The sequence below is a fragment of the Octodon degus genome, unplaced genomic scaffold, assembly GCF_000260255.1.
Source record: "Octodon degus isolate 3935 unplaced genomic scaffold, OctDeg1.0 scaffold00168, whole genome shotgun sequence".
Lineage (NCBI taxonomy): Eukaryota > Metazoa > Chordata > Mammalia > Rodentia > Octodontidae > Octodon > Octodon degus.
Window position 1 is genome coordinate 480,017 of NW_004524744.1, and position 16,557 is coordinate 496,573.

Below are 16,557 nucleotides of genomic sequence, written 5' to 3' on the forward strand. Positions count from 1 at the left end.
AAAGAAAGAAAGAAAGAAAAGAAAACCTAATGAAAGATAACAAAGAGTATTCAGAAACAGACCTACCCATACAGTGAAACCTGGTTTATGACAAAGAAAGCACTAAAAAAGCAGAATAAACTAGGCATGGTGGTGCAAATGTGTAATCCCAACTACTTAGGAAGTTTAGACAGGAAAATCATAAAATTCAAGGCCACACTGGACAACTAAGCAAAACTTTGTTTCAAAATAAAACAAAGGGGCTGGTAATATAATTCAGCACTCACTGGGTTCAATATCCAGAACCACAAAAAGAAAAGTCTCACCAGTAAATGATTCAGGATTAATATAATATGTATATGGAAAAGTCATTAAATCTCTTGACTGTTTTGCGGAACTGGAGATTAAACTCAGGCCCTTGTGCTTACCAGGCAAGCACTTATTCTACTGAGCCATCTTCATGACCTCCATCTTACTTTAAACACATATCAATTCCAGGAAGGTTATAGCTCTAAGTATTGTAAAGTAAAAATTAATAAGAGTTTCTATGTGATGACATATGACACATTAATGTGGTACACAAAATCTCTTAGAGTATCATTAATTGCAATAAAATTTCTTCTGTTCATTGAAAGACACACACACACATACAAAAAAAAAAAAAAACCCCGCAAGACAAGATATGTGCAATATGCATACTATTGAAGATCTTATATATCTAAATTACATGAAGAATTCCTTAAAACTTACAGTTTATTTAAATGCTATATTTATACAGATAAGAGATATTTTAATGCTAACTGGAAATAGCACACACATATTATATATACAAATGAAACCTTCACCGATTCCTAATTCTTTACTAAAAGACCTCTGTAATAAATTTACAGGGCCAGGGAGATAGCTCAGTAGAATAAGCGCCTGCCTGTCAAATGCAGGGTCCAACAACAACAACAAAAAAAAAACCACTTAAGTCTTTTAACCAAAAAAACATTTTAGATGCTATTAAACGTTCATTTCTTATTGTACACCTTGCTTTTTTATATGGTAGAGAAAGTATCTTTCATGACAGAAGGAAATACAGAGTATAGCCAAAACACTGTGACAAGGACCCCTTTATAGAAACATGAAACCAACCTCTTTCCTAATATCGTATCTTAGATAGACATTATACCAACAAAAATATATGAATTCAGCATTATCTCCTCCACACTTTTATGTATATTTTATTTTATTTTTTTTTCTTTTCAAAGTTTTATTGATAAACATATAGCAATGAGACAGTTTCAAATCAAATCGAAAGTACAGTTTCAACAAATAATACACTGCATATATTCTTCTTAATGGTTAATTGCTGTACAAGATGCAGACTTGTGATCCTACTTACAAACACCATTAGAAAAAATCATTCTATTCATTAAGAGAATGCAACTATATATCTATCCTTTATGTATATTTTAAGTGCTTAAGAAACCATAACAAAAAATGTTTATGGTAAAATACTTAATAGGCTTCTTATATAAGGCAACTTGCATTTGGAACAGGACCATTTCAGTCCCGTAACTCTGACATTCTTAATTAAAAAGCAAACTTGCAAAATTTCCACAAATGTACAATGCACCACACTACAGATGCTTCTTGATTTACAATGCAGTTATGTACTGATTATTATGAAGCTGATAATATCTCAAGTCAAAAATACATTTCATAAAAAAATACATTTCATACACCTAATCTACCAACACCAGCCTATATACAATCAACCAAAATCATAATCTGCACCAAAATCAAACAGAAAATAACTATACATCTTTGTGAACAACCACAAGACAATTTTGGATTCATAGCTCTGGCATTAATTAGCTGTATATAAATGATTACTCTGTGAATCTCCAAATTTGCATCTGTAAAATGTGAATACAAATCTATACAGCTTCAGTTCTTAGAAAAACTGAACAAGATAATGTAACTAAACCTCAGAATATATCGTTTAGAAAACAGAAAGCATACAATACATGAAAGAATGTTCTACTATCATGAGATATACTAAAAGCAAAAATACTGAACCTATAAGCAGGTACAAAGCAATCCATGACATATTAGCCAATAATAGTATGTGTAGAGTTTACTGTTTTGTCATTACTAGTTACCTGCAAGATTGTCAAGCATGAAATTCAGTAGCTTTCGGGTTCCATCTGGGTCCTGGTACAAATTGAGAATATCCTGTGACAAAGGATTGCCTAAAAGATAAAATAAAACCAATAAGACATAATTGAAAGAGAAGACAGAAATGTATACTATGAAACAAAATAATTTTCTAAATTGATTCTACTGCATTTAATCTATTACTGATATTTAAAGATATTTTATGAATTAAAGAAATATACCTTAAGATAGACATAAATAACTTCAAATTTCCCCCCAGATTTAATTATTTATATTATTAGCCTAGAATATGGGCTCCTCTCTCCTTCCCCACTCTCTCTCTCTCTCTCTCTCTCCTCTCTCTCTCTCTCTCTAACACACACACACACACACACACACAAATACATATGCAGTAATCTTAGTCAATTCTGAAGCAACCTTATAGGTTTGATATTAATCTTTGAACTAAGATTCTAACTGAAAGGCAAATACCTTGAACAAGAACAAATATGTGATATCATAACAAAGAGGTCATCTTAGAACATTAGAACATAAGAAAAGCAAAGTATCTCAAGCAAAAACAAAACCTATTGCCAATTGAGTTAGTGAATTGTGGGAAGAAAATAACAATTCTATGTTCATAAATTCAACAGCTTAGAAAAAAATGGGCAAATTCCTTGAAAGACAGAAATTACTCAAGCCTATTCAAAAGGAAATGGATTTTAAAAAATCAACAAAAATAGGATAGTAAAGACCTGTCATGAAGGCATGACATTTGATCAACCACAAAATGAGCATATAATGACAGTCCCATGAGATTAAAAAGACCTTAAAAGTATTATTCAACTATTTGTAGTAATGTTGGGTATACAAACCTACCATGGCGCCAACTTACACACAGCAGACAAAATGACAATTGAAACTTGTGTTAAAAGTATGCAACATATACCATTACATACAGGACACAACACTTGATAATAAACAAGTATATTACTGGTTTTCGTATTTACTATCCTATACTCTTTATTACTATCTCAGAACATACTTAAAAATATTATGCCCTGTTAAATCAACAGTAGCTTTACATATCTCATGTTTACTATGCCTCTTGATTATATTGAGACCATATGGAGTGACTAGTGACTGATCTACATTACTCAGGGTTGCATAAATACATTCTTTCATGTTCACATAATGATGAAGCTGTATAACAACACATTTCTCTCAACAACTTTTGACATTGCCTAGTCCTACGGATAACCCATTACTACTATGGACTACTGGACTATATTGGATTATTTTGCTGAATTCATGCACCTACAATATTTATATGCCAATGGAATACCATCTCTGACAAAACTAAACAAAAAAAGGACACGAAGGACCATTTTGTATCTATATATACAAAATAGGATAGATATACAACTACTTTCTCTTAATTCAATCACGAGAAAGATTTGTACTAAGTGTTTGGACAGGATATCAGGTCTGCATCTTGTACTATGAATAACCACTACAAAGACAACAATATGCAATGTATTAATTATTGAAACTGTCCTAAAAAAAATTTCTCAAAATATATCACTGTATTAAAGTAATGCGTAACTATATATAAGAGCTCTCAAACACCAGGAAGGATTTAAGAAAAAGCATAGATTCTTATTAAGAATAATGATTTGTAGCATTTTTACTTCTGATCTCACATTGCCAGGTCAGCTTTGAAGCATGAGAAACAACAAAAACCAAGCTGAAACTCCTCCAAAGCCTCATTCCCAGACAGTAATTATTATCTGATATAGGAGATGACTCTTTTAACTCTTGTCCAGTGCTGAAAGAGTTCTTCTTGAAGCAGGAGGCTGAAGGAATGTTCAAGGAAACCACCACAGGCAAATGTTTAAACTGCGGCAATGTGAGTGATTGAATAGTTGAGACAAATGAGAGATTAAACCAAAAAGCTTAAAATTCAAAGCTTGGGAATGATGTGTCTATAGGAACTCTGAAAATATTTGTCGTATTTCTGGCAATTGAGAACATCATACATACACAGAGTTATGCAATGCTTGAGGAAAACCTAAAAATACTTTAGTTCTTACTTCTATCTGATCTTGAAGCTATGCCCAAGCAGGAAACGAAGGTTAAGGGATTGTTGTAAACTTCCTAGCTTAGCACTGAAGGTGTGCCCCAAACACAGAGTCACTTGGCAAAGAGCGAGAGATTTACTGGTTTCAGAAATCTGTCTAATCATTAGCTGAATCATTACCTAAGTAGAAACTTCAGAAGACACATGTGAAGAACACAGAATTAGTTTGGAACAATGAAACAATGAATAAAACTAGAAGTGATGACAAATAAGTGCGGGATGGAGTGCAATTCTGATTTCACAACTGTCACATTTACTTAAAATATATAGTTATCAAGAAAAAAGTGAGAAACATGCAAAGAAATTATAAAGTATGTGAAATGGGGGAGGAAGGGCCAATAAATACTTTCCCTGAGGATAAGTCCTCAACTTTAAATTATAATACAAACAGGTCACAGACTTTGAATGGTTTAATTTAACAATTTTTCAACTTTATGATGGTTCAATAACAACATTCAAACAGAGCACAATTCCATATGCCTGTAATCCTCAGTACTGGGAGGCTAAGACACACGGATCACAAACTAGGGGAGCTAGGGAGATAGCTCAGTGGAATAAGTGCTTGCCTGGCAAGCACAAGGTCCTGAGTTTAATCCCTGGTACCACCAAAATAGAAAAAAAGAAAGAAAGAAAGAAATAAAGAAGAAAGAAAGAAAAAAAAAAAAAAAAAAAAAAAAAAAAAAAAAAAAAAAAACCTAGCTTGGGCAATTAAGAAGACCCTATTTCAAAAAGAGTAATGTGTGCTAGGGTGCAACTCAGTATAAAACCCCATGGGGTTCAATTCCCAGTACTGTGTACCCCCCAGAAGGAGAGAAAATGGTAGAAAAAAGAATGGCAGCGTATCACAGCCTGTTCTGGAACTGGAATTGACACCTGTAATACTTAGTAAACAGAAAAGGAATAAGACCTTTGGGTATTAGGAAACTGCAGACAGGAAAACTAGAAATTACAGAGAAACTGAAGACAAACCCATAAAAAGAACAAAGCAGTCTAGAATACTACTCTGGGCTCCCAAGGTCCTGCCTGCAAACACAAAGTAAACAAACCCCTAAAAGGTTAGCAGCCCTAAGGAAAAACAATAAACTGTCAGAGCAAGCACCATGAAAAGCCCACCATTACTGTAAGCTACATATACATGCAGGGCTTTACCAGAAAGTGACTCCTGCATGGCAGGTTAGAGTTGAAGAAAAGGTACAATTCCAAGCAGCCATTTTGGGAGTGACTAATTAAGGAGACATTTGGGCGAGGGGTTAATTGCTTAAGACTGAGCTACTTTGGAAATCAGAACTCACAGAACAGCTACACTTCAGGATTTATGGAGTCACCCTACCACAGTCAGTGGATGAGAGTTGGCCACAGAGGCAGCTACAGAGAGCGGGGAGGCTAGTTATAGATCCCCTGTAAGTTTAAGCAGCAAAGATATCAGGCCAGGAAGTAAATGGTGGTCCCACTCTATGTAGAGAAAAGCCAAGCTGATCACAAATGGTTTTCTGAGGGGGCTAAGTCATGACATTTAAAGTCCAGCAAACTGCTTCATGTGCCCCTGATCTACATTCAGCACAGAACCTGTTATTTTGTTTGCTTTTCCCATCTGACAATAGGATCAAGGATATGCCTAGCCTCCAGTGGTTACCACACCCAAAGGGTATATGGACAGGAGGATTTCTAAAATAGTGGAACTAGGAACACATCACAAACTAAAAGGCTACAGAGGCATGCAGAGACAAACACATGGGGCACACAGTGGGAATAGACATGAAAGCCCCTAAAATGAATACAGCCCCTGGGCAGAAACCATACTGTTCAATGACCCCTCACAGCAGGAAAGGCAGGTACATACAAGTACATAAAAGTGGACAGTACATACAAGTGGGCACGCATGCACACGTGCGCACACACACAGTGGACATGGAAAAAAAAAACAGACCCTAGTTGTGACTCATTATCCTTCCCCTATATTTGGATTCTAACACAATGATCCCTGCAAAACCACTCAGCCAAAAAGGATTTGGGGGATCCATTTATATTCCCCTTTTCTTTCTTTTGCTCTTTATATTAAGCTTTTCTTTTTGTTCTTTTTTTACTTTTATTTAGTCCTACTTTCTTTTCTTCAAAAGATTTCACTTTTTCTCCTTTCTTTCTCAAAGGTCCCTTTCTTTCATTTTTCCATTCTATATACCCCTTCATCTTCATTACTGTTAAAATTAAGGTTTAATAATTTTTTAACCATTAAAATGATTAAATGCTCTTACTGAACTCTTTATTGTTAACAATAGTATAGTTACTGCATTTAGTAGACATTTACCATATTTCAACATTTGTTCTGTCTTTGCCTATATCATTATAAGTCTATTTTCTATCGATAAGGGTGGTATAGTTGCAGTTTTTATGGGTTTGTATAACATGTCAAGGTCTGATTTGTCTTTGATTCTATTATTATGACCCATTTCTTTGCTACTACAAACAGAGGCTTAATTGTTGCTATTTATTGATTTTTTTAGTGCATGCCACCACAATATATCATCTGTCTTCGTGTAATCAATATTGTTATGGTACATCTTCTCTCTGTGTGGTGGCTGGAGATCAATCCCCAAAAGACTGGACACTATAAAGACCCACAAATATACCAAGTATGTTGAAGAGGAATATAAATACAAAAGCATAATGCAAAAAAAAAAAAAAAAAGACACATCACAGGGAGACAGACTAACTAAGAAGATCCACACAGTAAAAACAGAGGTTCTCTTCCCTAACAGATCTTCAACTTGCAGTACAGCAATAGAAATATCAGAAAGCAAGGCAGTAAGATGGCCCTGAAATACCCTTACCTGAAACTTTACCCCCTCAAAGGTTGCTCGCCCGGAAATGAAGGTGAAGACGTTACAGGCAAAGAACTAAAACAAAAATGGTCAAAATGTCTGAATATCTCAAAGAAGAAACATATAGGGAATTCCATAACCTTTAGTGAACTTAAAGAGGATTTTACTAAACAAAAAAAAAAAAAAAAAAAAAAAAAACCTTAGTAAGTATTCAACAAGCTTAGAAAAAGAATTAACTGAGTTAACCAAGACTATACAAGATATGAATGACCAATTTTGTAAAGAACTAGAAATTAGAAAACAAGGGAAAATATAAGATATGAGAATTTTAATAAAAAGCACCCTAGCGGATTTGTCCAACAGGGAGACAAGAGTGTCTGAAATTGAAAACAAGGTGGATTTTAGCAGATCATAAGTTTAATCATAGCCTTAAAACAAACAAACAAAAAAAGCAAACTACTTATAGCTGCTAAATGACTCAAGAAAGGGAAAAAAAAATCAGAATTATAAGAATAAAGGAGAATTTACAAAGAAATTCAAAAGGTATAAAAAAACTGAGGAAAATTTCCAAATCTAGAGGAAAAAAAATTCAAGAAGCATAAAGAACCCAAAATAGCCATGACTAGAGAAGAATCCTTCTATGACACATTATAATCAAAATTCCTTAAATTCAACAAAAGCAAAAAGTAGTAAAAGCTGTTAGAGAAAAACATCAAGTAACTTATAAAAGCAAGCATATCAGAATCACTACAGATTTCTAAACACAAAATTTAACACATTCACAATGGGGCTGTAATTCATATGTCTTACTGCCAGGTGGCTCTGATATGAATTTGACTGCTCCCACCAGCTTGAACCACTGGTGCAGTACATGCGTGATTAATACATCAGGCAACTTGTACCACTTCTCAGGCAATCTTTGAAAAGCTTTAATTTAGCAGACCAGATATCATATGACTGTTCCTTAAGGAAAATATTAAAATGGTATAAAAATTTTAATATAGCTAATCTGCAGTATAGCAGTCCTGAATGATATTATACACACTAACAATGAGAGCTATGTGTAAGCCTTCTATGTTAAAATTTAGAAAATTGCTGATAAACTAAAAACCTGTTAAGAAATGTCATGGGCATAAATTACTTGAAAATAAATATGTAATGGTTTTGTAACTGATATGAACAGTTAATTAATATTTATATTTGGGCATTAATGCTTCAAATTCAAGCAACCAACTAGATTCAGTCTATTTATAGATTTTTAATTAATTTCACTAGTAAAAGACTAATGAAAGTAATTAGATCAATTTGTACCACCAGTGGTACAAGTCAGTGACAATTTGTGTTAAAGACCAAGAAAACATTCAGTGAAGTTTTTCAAGCCATAAAAGAAAACATTTTTGAACCCAGGCTTCCATATAATGCAAAACAAGCCTTCAAATTTGACAGGAAAAATAAAGATTTTCCACAACAAAAAAATCCTAAAGAAATATATTGCCATTAAATAATCACTGCAAAAAATACTTAAAAGAATCCTTGACAAAGAGACAGTGGCACTAGCACCAAACAGCAAAAAGGAAAGTATACATCTAACTGGGGACAAAAAAAAAAAATTAAAACAAAGAGAAAAAGGGAACAGGAACTAGAACAATAATACAATGACAGAATATTGGACACACCTTACAATAGCAACTTTTTGTCAAAGGTCTTAATGCCCCAAGTAAAACTCATAGACTAGCAGATTGGGTCCAAAAATGAAATGCAACTATATACCACCTACCAGAGATACAGCTCAACCAAAAAAGAACTCATAAACTAAAGGTGAAAAGATGGAAAAGAATAATCCATACCACTCACAGCATAAAAATAACTAAGAGTAACTGTCTTATTTTCAGACACAGCAGGCTTCAAGCCAAAAGTGGTCAGAAGAGAAAAGGCTGGGCACTACATACTAGTAAAGGAAATAATTTGAGAGGAAAAAAAAATTATAAATATCTATGCATTATACATGGCCACTCCATCTTCATAAAACAGAAACCACTGTACACACTAGGACAGACAGAAACAAATGCTATCATAGCAGGGAACTTCATTCAGTCCAATCCGATCATAGGTCAACCAGATAAAAAATGAACAAAGAGATATTAGAGTTAAATGACATCACTGACCAAATGAATCTAACAGACACCTGCAGACTGTTTTGTACAAAAATATGATACATCTTTTTTTCAGCAATATGCAAATTTTTTACAAAATTGGCCCTATCTTAAGCCATAAAGCAACCCTAACCAAATATAAGAGAACTGAAATAATCTCCTGCATGCTACTAGGTCATACTGGAATGAAACCAGAAATCAACAGCAAGAAAAACCACAGAAATTACATAAACATAATACATGTAATTATTATACAATGCAAATATATACTAATAATAAAATTTTAGAAGACATTACAGAAACACATGGAGATTAAACACATCACTAAATAATCAGAGGACCACAGAACAAAAATAAAAACCTACAAAATCAGATGAAAATGGAAGCACAACATGCCAAATTTATGAGATACAATGAAAGCAAACAAAGTTTATAGCTCTGAATGCACACATTAAAAGCATTCAATAGTGGGCCAGAGAGATAAGTCAGTGGTCTTAAGCACCTGCCTGGCAAGCACAAGGAGCTGGGTTCAATCCCCAGTATCGCTTGCTGTGCCAACCCCATCCTGGGTGTGCCCAGCCGGCCACTGCACGCCTGTAATCCCAGCTGTGGGAAGCTAAAACCAGGAGGTTCACTTTGAGTTTCAAGCTGCGTAATGAGGCCTTGTACCAAATACATAATTTTTTTTTAAAAAAAGCATTGAACAATCCCAAACAACCTAATGATGCACTTCAAGCATAAAACACAACAGCAATTCAACTCTGAAACTAACAGAAAGAAGGAAATCACAAAGATCGAAGCAGAAATTAATGAAATTGAGATTTTTTTTAAAGTACAAAGAATCAAAGAGTACATTCTTTTAAATGATAAACAAAACTGGTAAACTATTGGCCAAACTTAACAGAAAGAAAAAAGGAAAAGATTCATATGAATGTAATTACAAATGGAGAAAGTAAAATCACAATTCATACCACCAAAATCTACAATACCTTAAAAAAAATCCTTCAACTTAATTCCAAAACATTAGAGAACACAGAAATTAGGTTTTATAGACAAATATGAATTACAAAAACTGAGCCAATATATAAAAATTCTGAACAGAACAACAGGCAAAGAAGCAGAGGCAATAATAAAAACTATAGAAAAGCCTAGGACAGCAGTGCTGACTGCATCATTTAAAGCTCTAAAAGGTTTGCCATCATGGGTCTAGGACTTGATGGCTTCACTGCAAATTTCTTCCAGAACCTAAGGAAAAATCTAATGCCAACACTCCTTAAATTCTTTAATAAAAATTGAGAGGGAAATAGTACTGACAAACTTATTCCTGGAAGGAAGCATTATCCTGAGTCAAAACTAGACAGTATTTTAACAAGAAAACTACAAGCCAATTTTTTAATGAAAACACATACAAAAACCCTCAAGAACATATGTTACTGGTAAACAGAATAAAACAAATTACTTTTTTTAAAAAAAATTGTACAGCATGACCAAGTAGGCCTTATCCTTGGGTCAAAGGATGGTTCAACTCCTAGATCAATGATGGCAAATCTTTTAGAGCTTTAAATGATCCAAACAGCCTACTGTGGCATGTGGGCAATAAGTTCAGTAAGTACAACAAAAGAGAAGGAAAAATATAACATGATCATTTCAATAGGAGCAGAAAAAATCTTTTGAAAAACTTCAATATCCTTTCAGGATAAAATACACATATAGAAACATGAGAAACCAAGGAAACCAAAAACCCACAAGGTCTCCTAACTTTCTTAAAGCAGATTAAAGGGACACCAGTGCAGGAAAACAAACACCAGGTAGCAGAGCTGATTAAGGGAGGCCCAAGCTAAGAAAAAACTAGTGAAAATTGGTTGGTTCAAAGAGGACATAACAAAAAATACGTATAAAATGATCAATGGGAATATGAAAGAAACAAAAAATTGGAAGAGTTGACCAAAATAATTCAAAATCTGAATGACAAATTTATTAAACATAGATGCCACAAAAAAAGTATCAGAAAAAAATACCGAACTTTAAAAATTACATCGAATTTATAAATTGCAGAACTGAGAGTTTCTGAAATGGGTTTCCAAACTTGAGAACAAAATGGAAAATAAAGACCAAATACAGTGGCACCTTGGTTCACAAACTTAATTTATTCCACAATTCTGGGAAAGATGACCACATTCACATTCATGTGGGAAAGATGGCTACAGTCACATTCATCACCCAGTGCAGCGTTCATCAACAAAAACAAAATTCTGTCAAACACTTCTGTTTGCAAACCAAACTGTACAGGAATAAAAATGTTTATGAACCAAAGTACCATTGTACTCAGAGAAGCCTTAAACATGAAAAGAGAACAAAAAAACTCATCCAACAGCTATTAGATAATTTTAAGAAAACTGTCCTGGTTACTTTTCTCTCATTGCTGAGACAAAATACCTGATACCCAGAATTAAAGAAGGAAAGGTTTATTTAGATCACAGTTTGTGGTGGTTTCATACCCAGTTGGCTCCAAGGCAGGGTGGCACATGGAAGAGGGTAACAGTTCACAGTGGCAGAGAACAGCAAAGGCAGCAAGAGCAAAAGGGAGGAGCACAGCAAGCCTCTTACCCTCCCTTATATTGTATGCAGGCTATCTGCCACCCCAAGGTCAGTGTAACACTCACACCAATAATGCCAACACTGGACTAAGAATGGAGCATAAACTTTAAAAGCCTGTCCTCATGACAGCATGAAACTTGGCGGGGGCATCTAAACACAGACTGTAACACTAACATAAGACTAATCAGAGTTATAGAGAAATTAGAAAACAGCACATTAAAAAATTAAAAATGAAAAAAATAATTTGAAAATTTAAAAATTTGTTTACAAGTATAACAAATGTTCCAAGACTGAGGAAAGATTTTAACATTCAGGTAAAGAAAGCCTAAAGAAAATCAACTAACTACAATGAAAAAGAGCTCCAGAGAACACATTCCTTATGTGAAAATTTCTTATGTCCAATAAAGACAAAAGTCATGGGCCAGGGAGATAGCTGAGCAGCATAAGTGCCTGCCTGGCAAGTACAGGGTCCTGAGTTCAATCCCTGGTACAGCAAAAAAAAAAAAAAAAGACAAAAAGTCATAAAAACTGTCAGAGAGAAGAAATAAATTTTTAAAATCTTAAAAGATAAACTAAATAGGTAGCAGACTTAACACAAATTTTAAAATCCAGGAGAGCTTCAAGTGATGTATTTTAAGCCCTAAAAGCAAAAAATTTCCAACTCAGGTTAACATATCAGGGAAAATTTTCTTTTCAAAATAAATGGAGAATAAGATCATTCCACAAAAAAGAACAATGAAAAGAACTTTAAAAAAAACTTAAAAGATATATGAAATACAAATCAATAATAAAAAAATACTCAAGAGTACTTATTTTCTACTCTAAGAAGACAAAGAAAATAAAGCAAAAAAATCAGATGAACGAATATATCAAGCAAGACGAAGAAATTTAAAAAAAAATCAAAACAAAAACATCAACAGAAAAAGAACACAGTATCAGAAACAGACACCTTTCAGTAATAACTGTCAACATTAATGGTCCCAACTCCCCTGCTGAAAGACACACTGGCAGATTAAATAAAAAAAGAGCCCAACATCCTATTGCATTCAAGAAACTCCTACCAAAAAAGATATTCAGAGGCCGGGGAGATGGCTCAGTGGAATAAGTGCTTCCCTGGCAAGCGCAAGGACCTAAGTTCAATCCCTGGTTCCGCAAAAAAGTAAAAAAGATATTCACCGAGGCCTGGGGAGATAGCTCAATAGAATAAGCACTTGCCTGGCAAGCACAGGGTCCTGAGTTCAATCCCCGATACTGCAAAAAAAAAAAAAGATATTCATAGACTGAAAATCAAAAGATGGAAAATGATGTTTCATAGACCAGGACACAAAAGCAAGCAATCTTATTCTGAACTTCAAACCTAAATTGATCAGAAAAATCAGGCTGGCCAAATAGCTCAGCGGACTAACGTGCCTGCTTAGACAGGCACAAGGACCAGGGTTTGATTCCCAGTTTACCATGCTGGCCCCTCCCCCAGGGCAACTGAGACTGGGCATGGTGGTAGGCGCCTATAATTCCAGCGCTTGGGAGGCTGAAAACAAGAGAATCACTAGGAGTCTGATCTGTGTAGTGAGACCCCGTAGACCCTGTACTAAATACATTAAAAAAAGAAAAATCAAACAAGGTCATTACATATTAGTAAATGGAAAAATCCAACAAGAAGAGATAAGAACTGTAAATATACATGCACCAAATATTGCAAAACCTAATTTCATAAAACATAACCTGGACATAAAAGATAAAAGAAATAACACAATTACAGTGAGTGACCTCATTTTCACAAAGAGATCAACAACAATAAAATCGACAAATCATCAAAGCTGAACCAAACTCAAACAAATGCACATAACATATCTACAGTGTTCTATCCTAGTACAACAGAATACACATCCTTTTTAGTAGCACACAGAACTTTCTCCAAAAGACTACATGCTAGTCCAGAGTCTGCTTAAACATTAAAAAAAAATCAAAATGATCGCATGTACACTATCAAATCATAGTGCACTCACACTAGAAATCAATCACAAAAGAAAACTCAGAGAATTTACAAATACCTGGAAACTTAATAACATACACCTGAAAACTCAATGGATCACAGAAGAAATTAAACAATTCCTGGACTCAAATGGCAATGCTAGTACAAAATACCAGAAGCAGTCCTAAAAGGAAAATTTACTGCAGTCAGTGCTCACATTAAAGAAACACAGCAAGCTCACACAAATAACCTGATGATGAACCTCAAGAGAGTTGACAAGAAAACAATAGTCTAAACTCAAGACTAGGGCTTGGGGGGTGGGGGGGATGGCTCAGTGGAATAAGCGCTTCCCTGGCAAGTGCAAAGGCCTGAGTTCAATCCCCGGTTCCACAAAAAAAAAAAAAAAAGAGTAGGACTGGACAAATAGCTCGGTGGATTAAAGCACCTGCAAGCAGACCCTGTAGACCCTTCCCTACAACAGAGAAGAATAAATAAATAAACCCAAGGCTAGATCAAGAGTAATCACAAAAGTTGGAGCAGAAATTAATAAAATTGAAAAATATCAAATTGAACAGTGAGTTCTCTGGAAAAATAAAACTCTTCACCAAACTTACAAAAGGAGAGAACAGATCCATGTTAATAAAATCAGTAACAAAAAATATTAAATCACAACAAACACTACTAAATCCAGAAGATCGTTAGTAACTACCACACTATGAAAACCTGCCAAATTTGAAAATCTTAAAAGAAATGGACAGATTCCTATACACATATGAATTACCAAAACTGAACCAAGAAGATATAAAACTTCTAAACAATCCAGTATCAAGCAATGAAACTGAGACAGTAATTAAAAATCTATAAAGACAAGGCCAGGACCTGATGGATTCACTGCTAAATTCTAAAACACTTTGAAGGACATTGTAACACCAATACTCCTTAAACTCTAATGAAATTCAAAGAGAAGGGGCCAGGGAGATGGCTCAGTAGAATAAGCACTTGCCTAGCAAGCGCAAGGGACTGAGTTCAATCCCCAGTTCCGCAAAAAAAAAAAAAAAAAAAAAAAATTCAAAGTGAAGAAATGCTTCCACACTCATTCCTGGAAGCTAACATCAATCTGATCCCCACACCAGACAAAAATCCAAATAAGTAAGAAAACCACAGGCCAATCTTTCTAATGAACATAGATGCAAAAATCCTCAATCAATGAAATACTGGCAAATAGATTACAACAAATCACCAAAAGGATCATATAGCTGATCAAACAGGATCTATCCCAGAGAAGCAATAAGGATGATTCAATATATACAAATCAATAAATGTTACACAACACCTAAACAGATGCAAGGACAAAAAAATACATGATCATATCAATATAACGGGTTAAAAACAAAATCCAAGACCAATCATAAAACTCCAATACAAAAAGATATAGAAGAGCTATACCTCAAATTGTTAATTAAATTTGACAAAGCTATTCATGAAAAATCACCATCCAATGTTACATTATAAGGAAAGAAGCTAAAAGTATTCTATGCAAAAGCAGGAACAAGGAAAGGATGTCCATTCTATTTGTGTAAGGGTTAAGTTTCAGACCACAGTGCTCTGAAGACAAGAGCTAAGCTATAACAGCACAGCTGAAACAGCAGAGAAGATGGCCTGTCACTATTCCAGAGCAATAACTGCTAACCTGAAAGGTAAGATCTCTTAATTAGCAAGATTTACTGCTTAGAAGGCTTTGATCCTTTGTTTCAAAAGGCCTGCTCATTTGCATGGGCTTTTGCCTATGTGCCTTCTACTTCCTGCACTACCCTTCATCCCAGCATTGTTACGGACCAAATAAATATGGGTGATCCAAAAAAACTTTGTCTTAGTTCTTCTAAGAGAGGTCTAACCCTCCTGAACTCCCCACAAGCCTATTTACTTTGCCTTTATTTAATCCTTTTCTGTATAATAGTCTGTAAGATCTTGAGCCTGATCAGCTCTTGATATATACTGCTCTTTTTTTGCAATACAACTTGTGACACTAGTCAAAGCAATCAGGCAAGAAAAAGAGATAAGGAAAACTATAGAAGAGGAAGAAATCAAATAATTTCTCACAAATGACAAGATCCCTTACATAGAAGATCCAAGAAGTTTCCCCAAGAGAAATAACTAAATTAAACAATAACAGAATATAAAATCAGCACATAAAAAATCAAGTGTTCCTGTGGTGAAGTGAAATAAAAAAAGACACACAAGCTTAAATGTAACAGCACAGTTTTTCTTATATGAGAAATCCAAAATGTAAATAAATAGCAAAATGAAAGAAAACTGGAAAGAGATGGGAAGGACATTTAGGAATAGAGGGGAGGGTAAATAAATCTAAGATGTGTTACGTATATGTACCAACTTCCCATGATGGATGTATTCATTACATATTACAAATATGTAACAATAAAAACAGCTTTAAATCTTTTTTTAAAATTTTCATTTAACAGAACCACATTTCAAATTCTGATCATTTACCAGGGTGACAATATGTGATAAGATACTCTCTGAAAATATTGTTTGCAAAGGAAGTAAGCTGCAAACTCATGATCACAAGGATAAACAATACATACTCTACAGTACACTCTACAACTAAGTTTATCACGTGCAATAATGTATGTATAGTAATTACCCTTCTAACACTATGGAGCTATCAGGATATAATCCCATTACAAGTAGAAAAGTACATGTGTACTTAAATTTTAAATTGTCTAAAAAACT

The 16,557-nt window shown here is 34.3% G+C and overlaps 1 protein-coding gene across 1 annotated transcript in view; it reads right to left on the reverse strand.

The window, feature by feature from the left end:
* The window catches only part of Cnot6l (CCR4-NOT transcription complex subunit 6 like), a 93,138-nt gene that overhangs the window by 61,264 nt on the left and 15,317 nt on the right, over window positions 1-16,557 (reverse strand). The window contains exon 4 of the mRNA XM_004643185.3: window positions 2,130-2,219. Coding sequence (XP_004643242.1) covers window positions 2,130-2,219 — 90 coding nt within the window. The remainder of the gene's footprint in view (window positions 1-2,129; window positions 2,220-16,557) is intronic.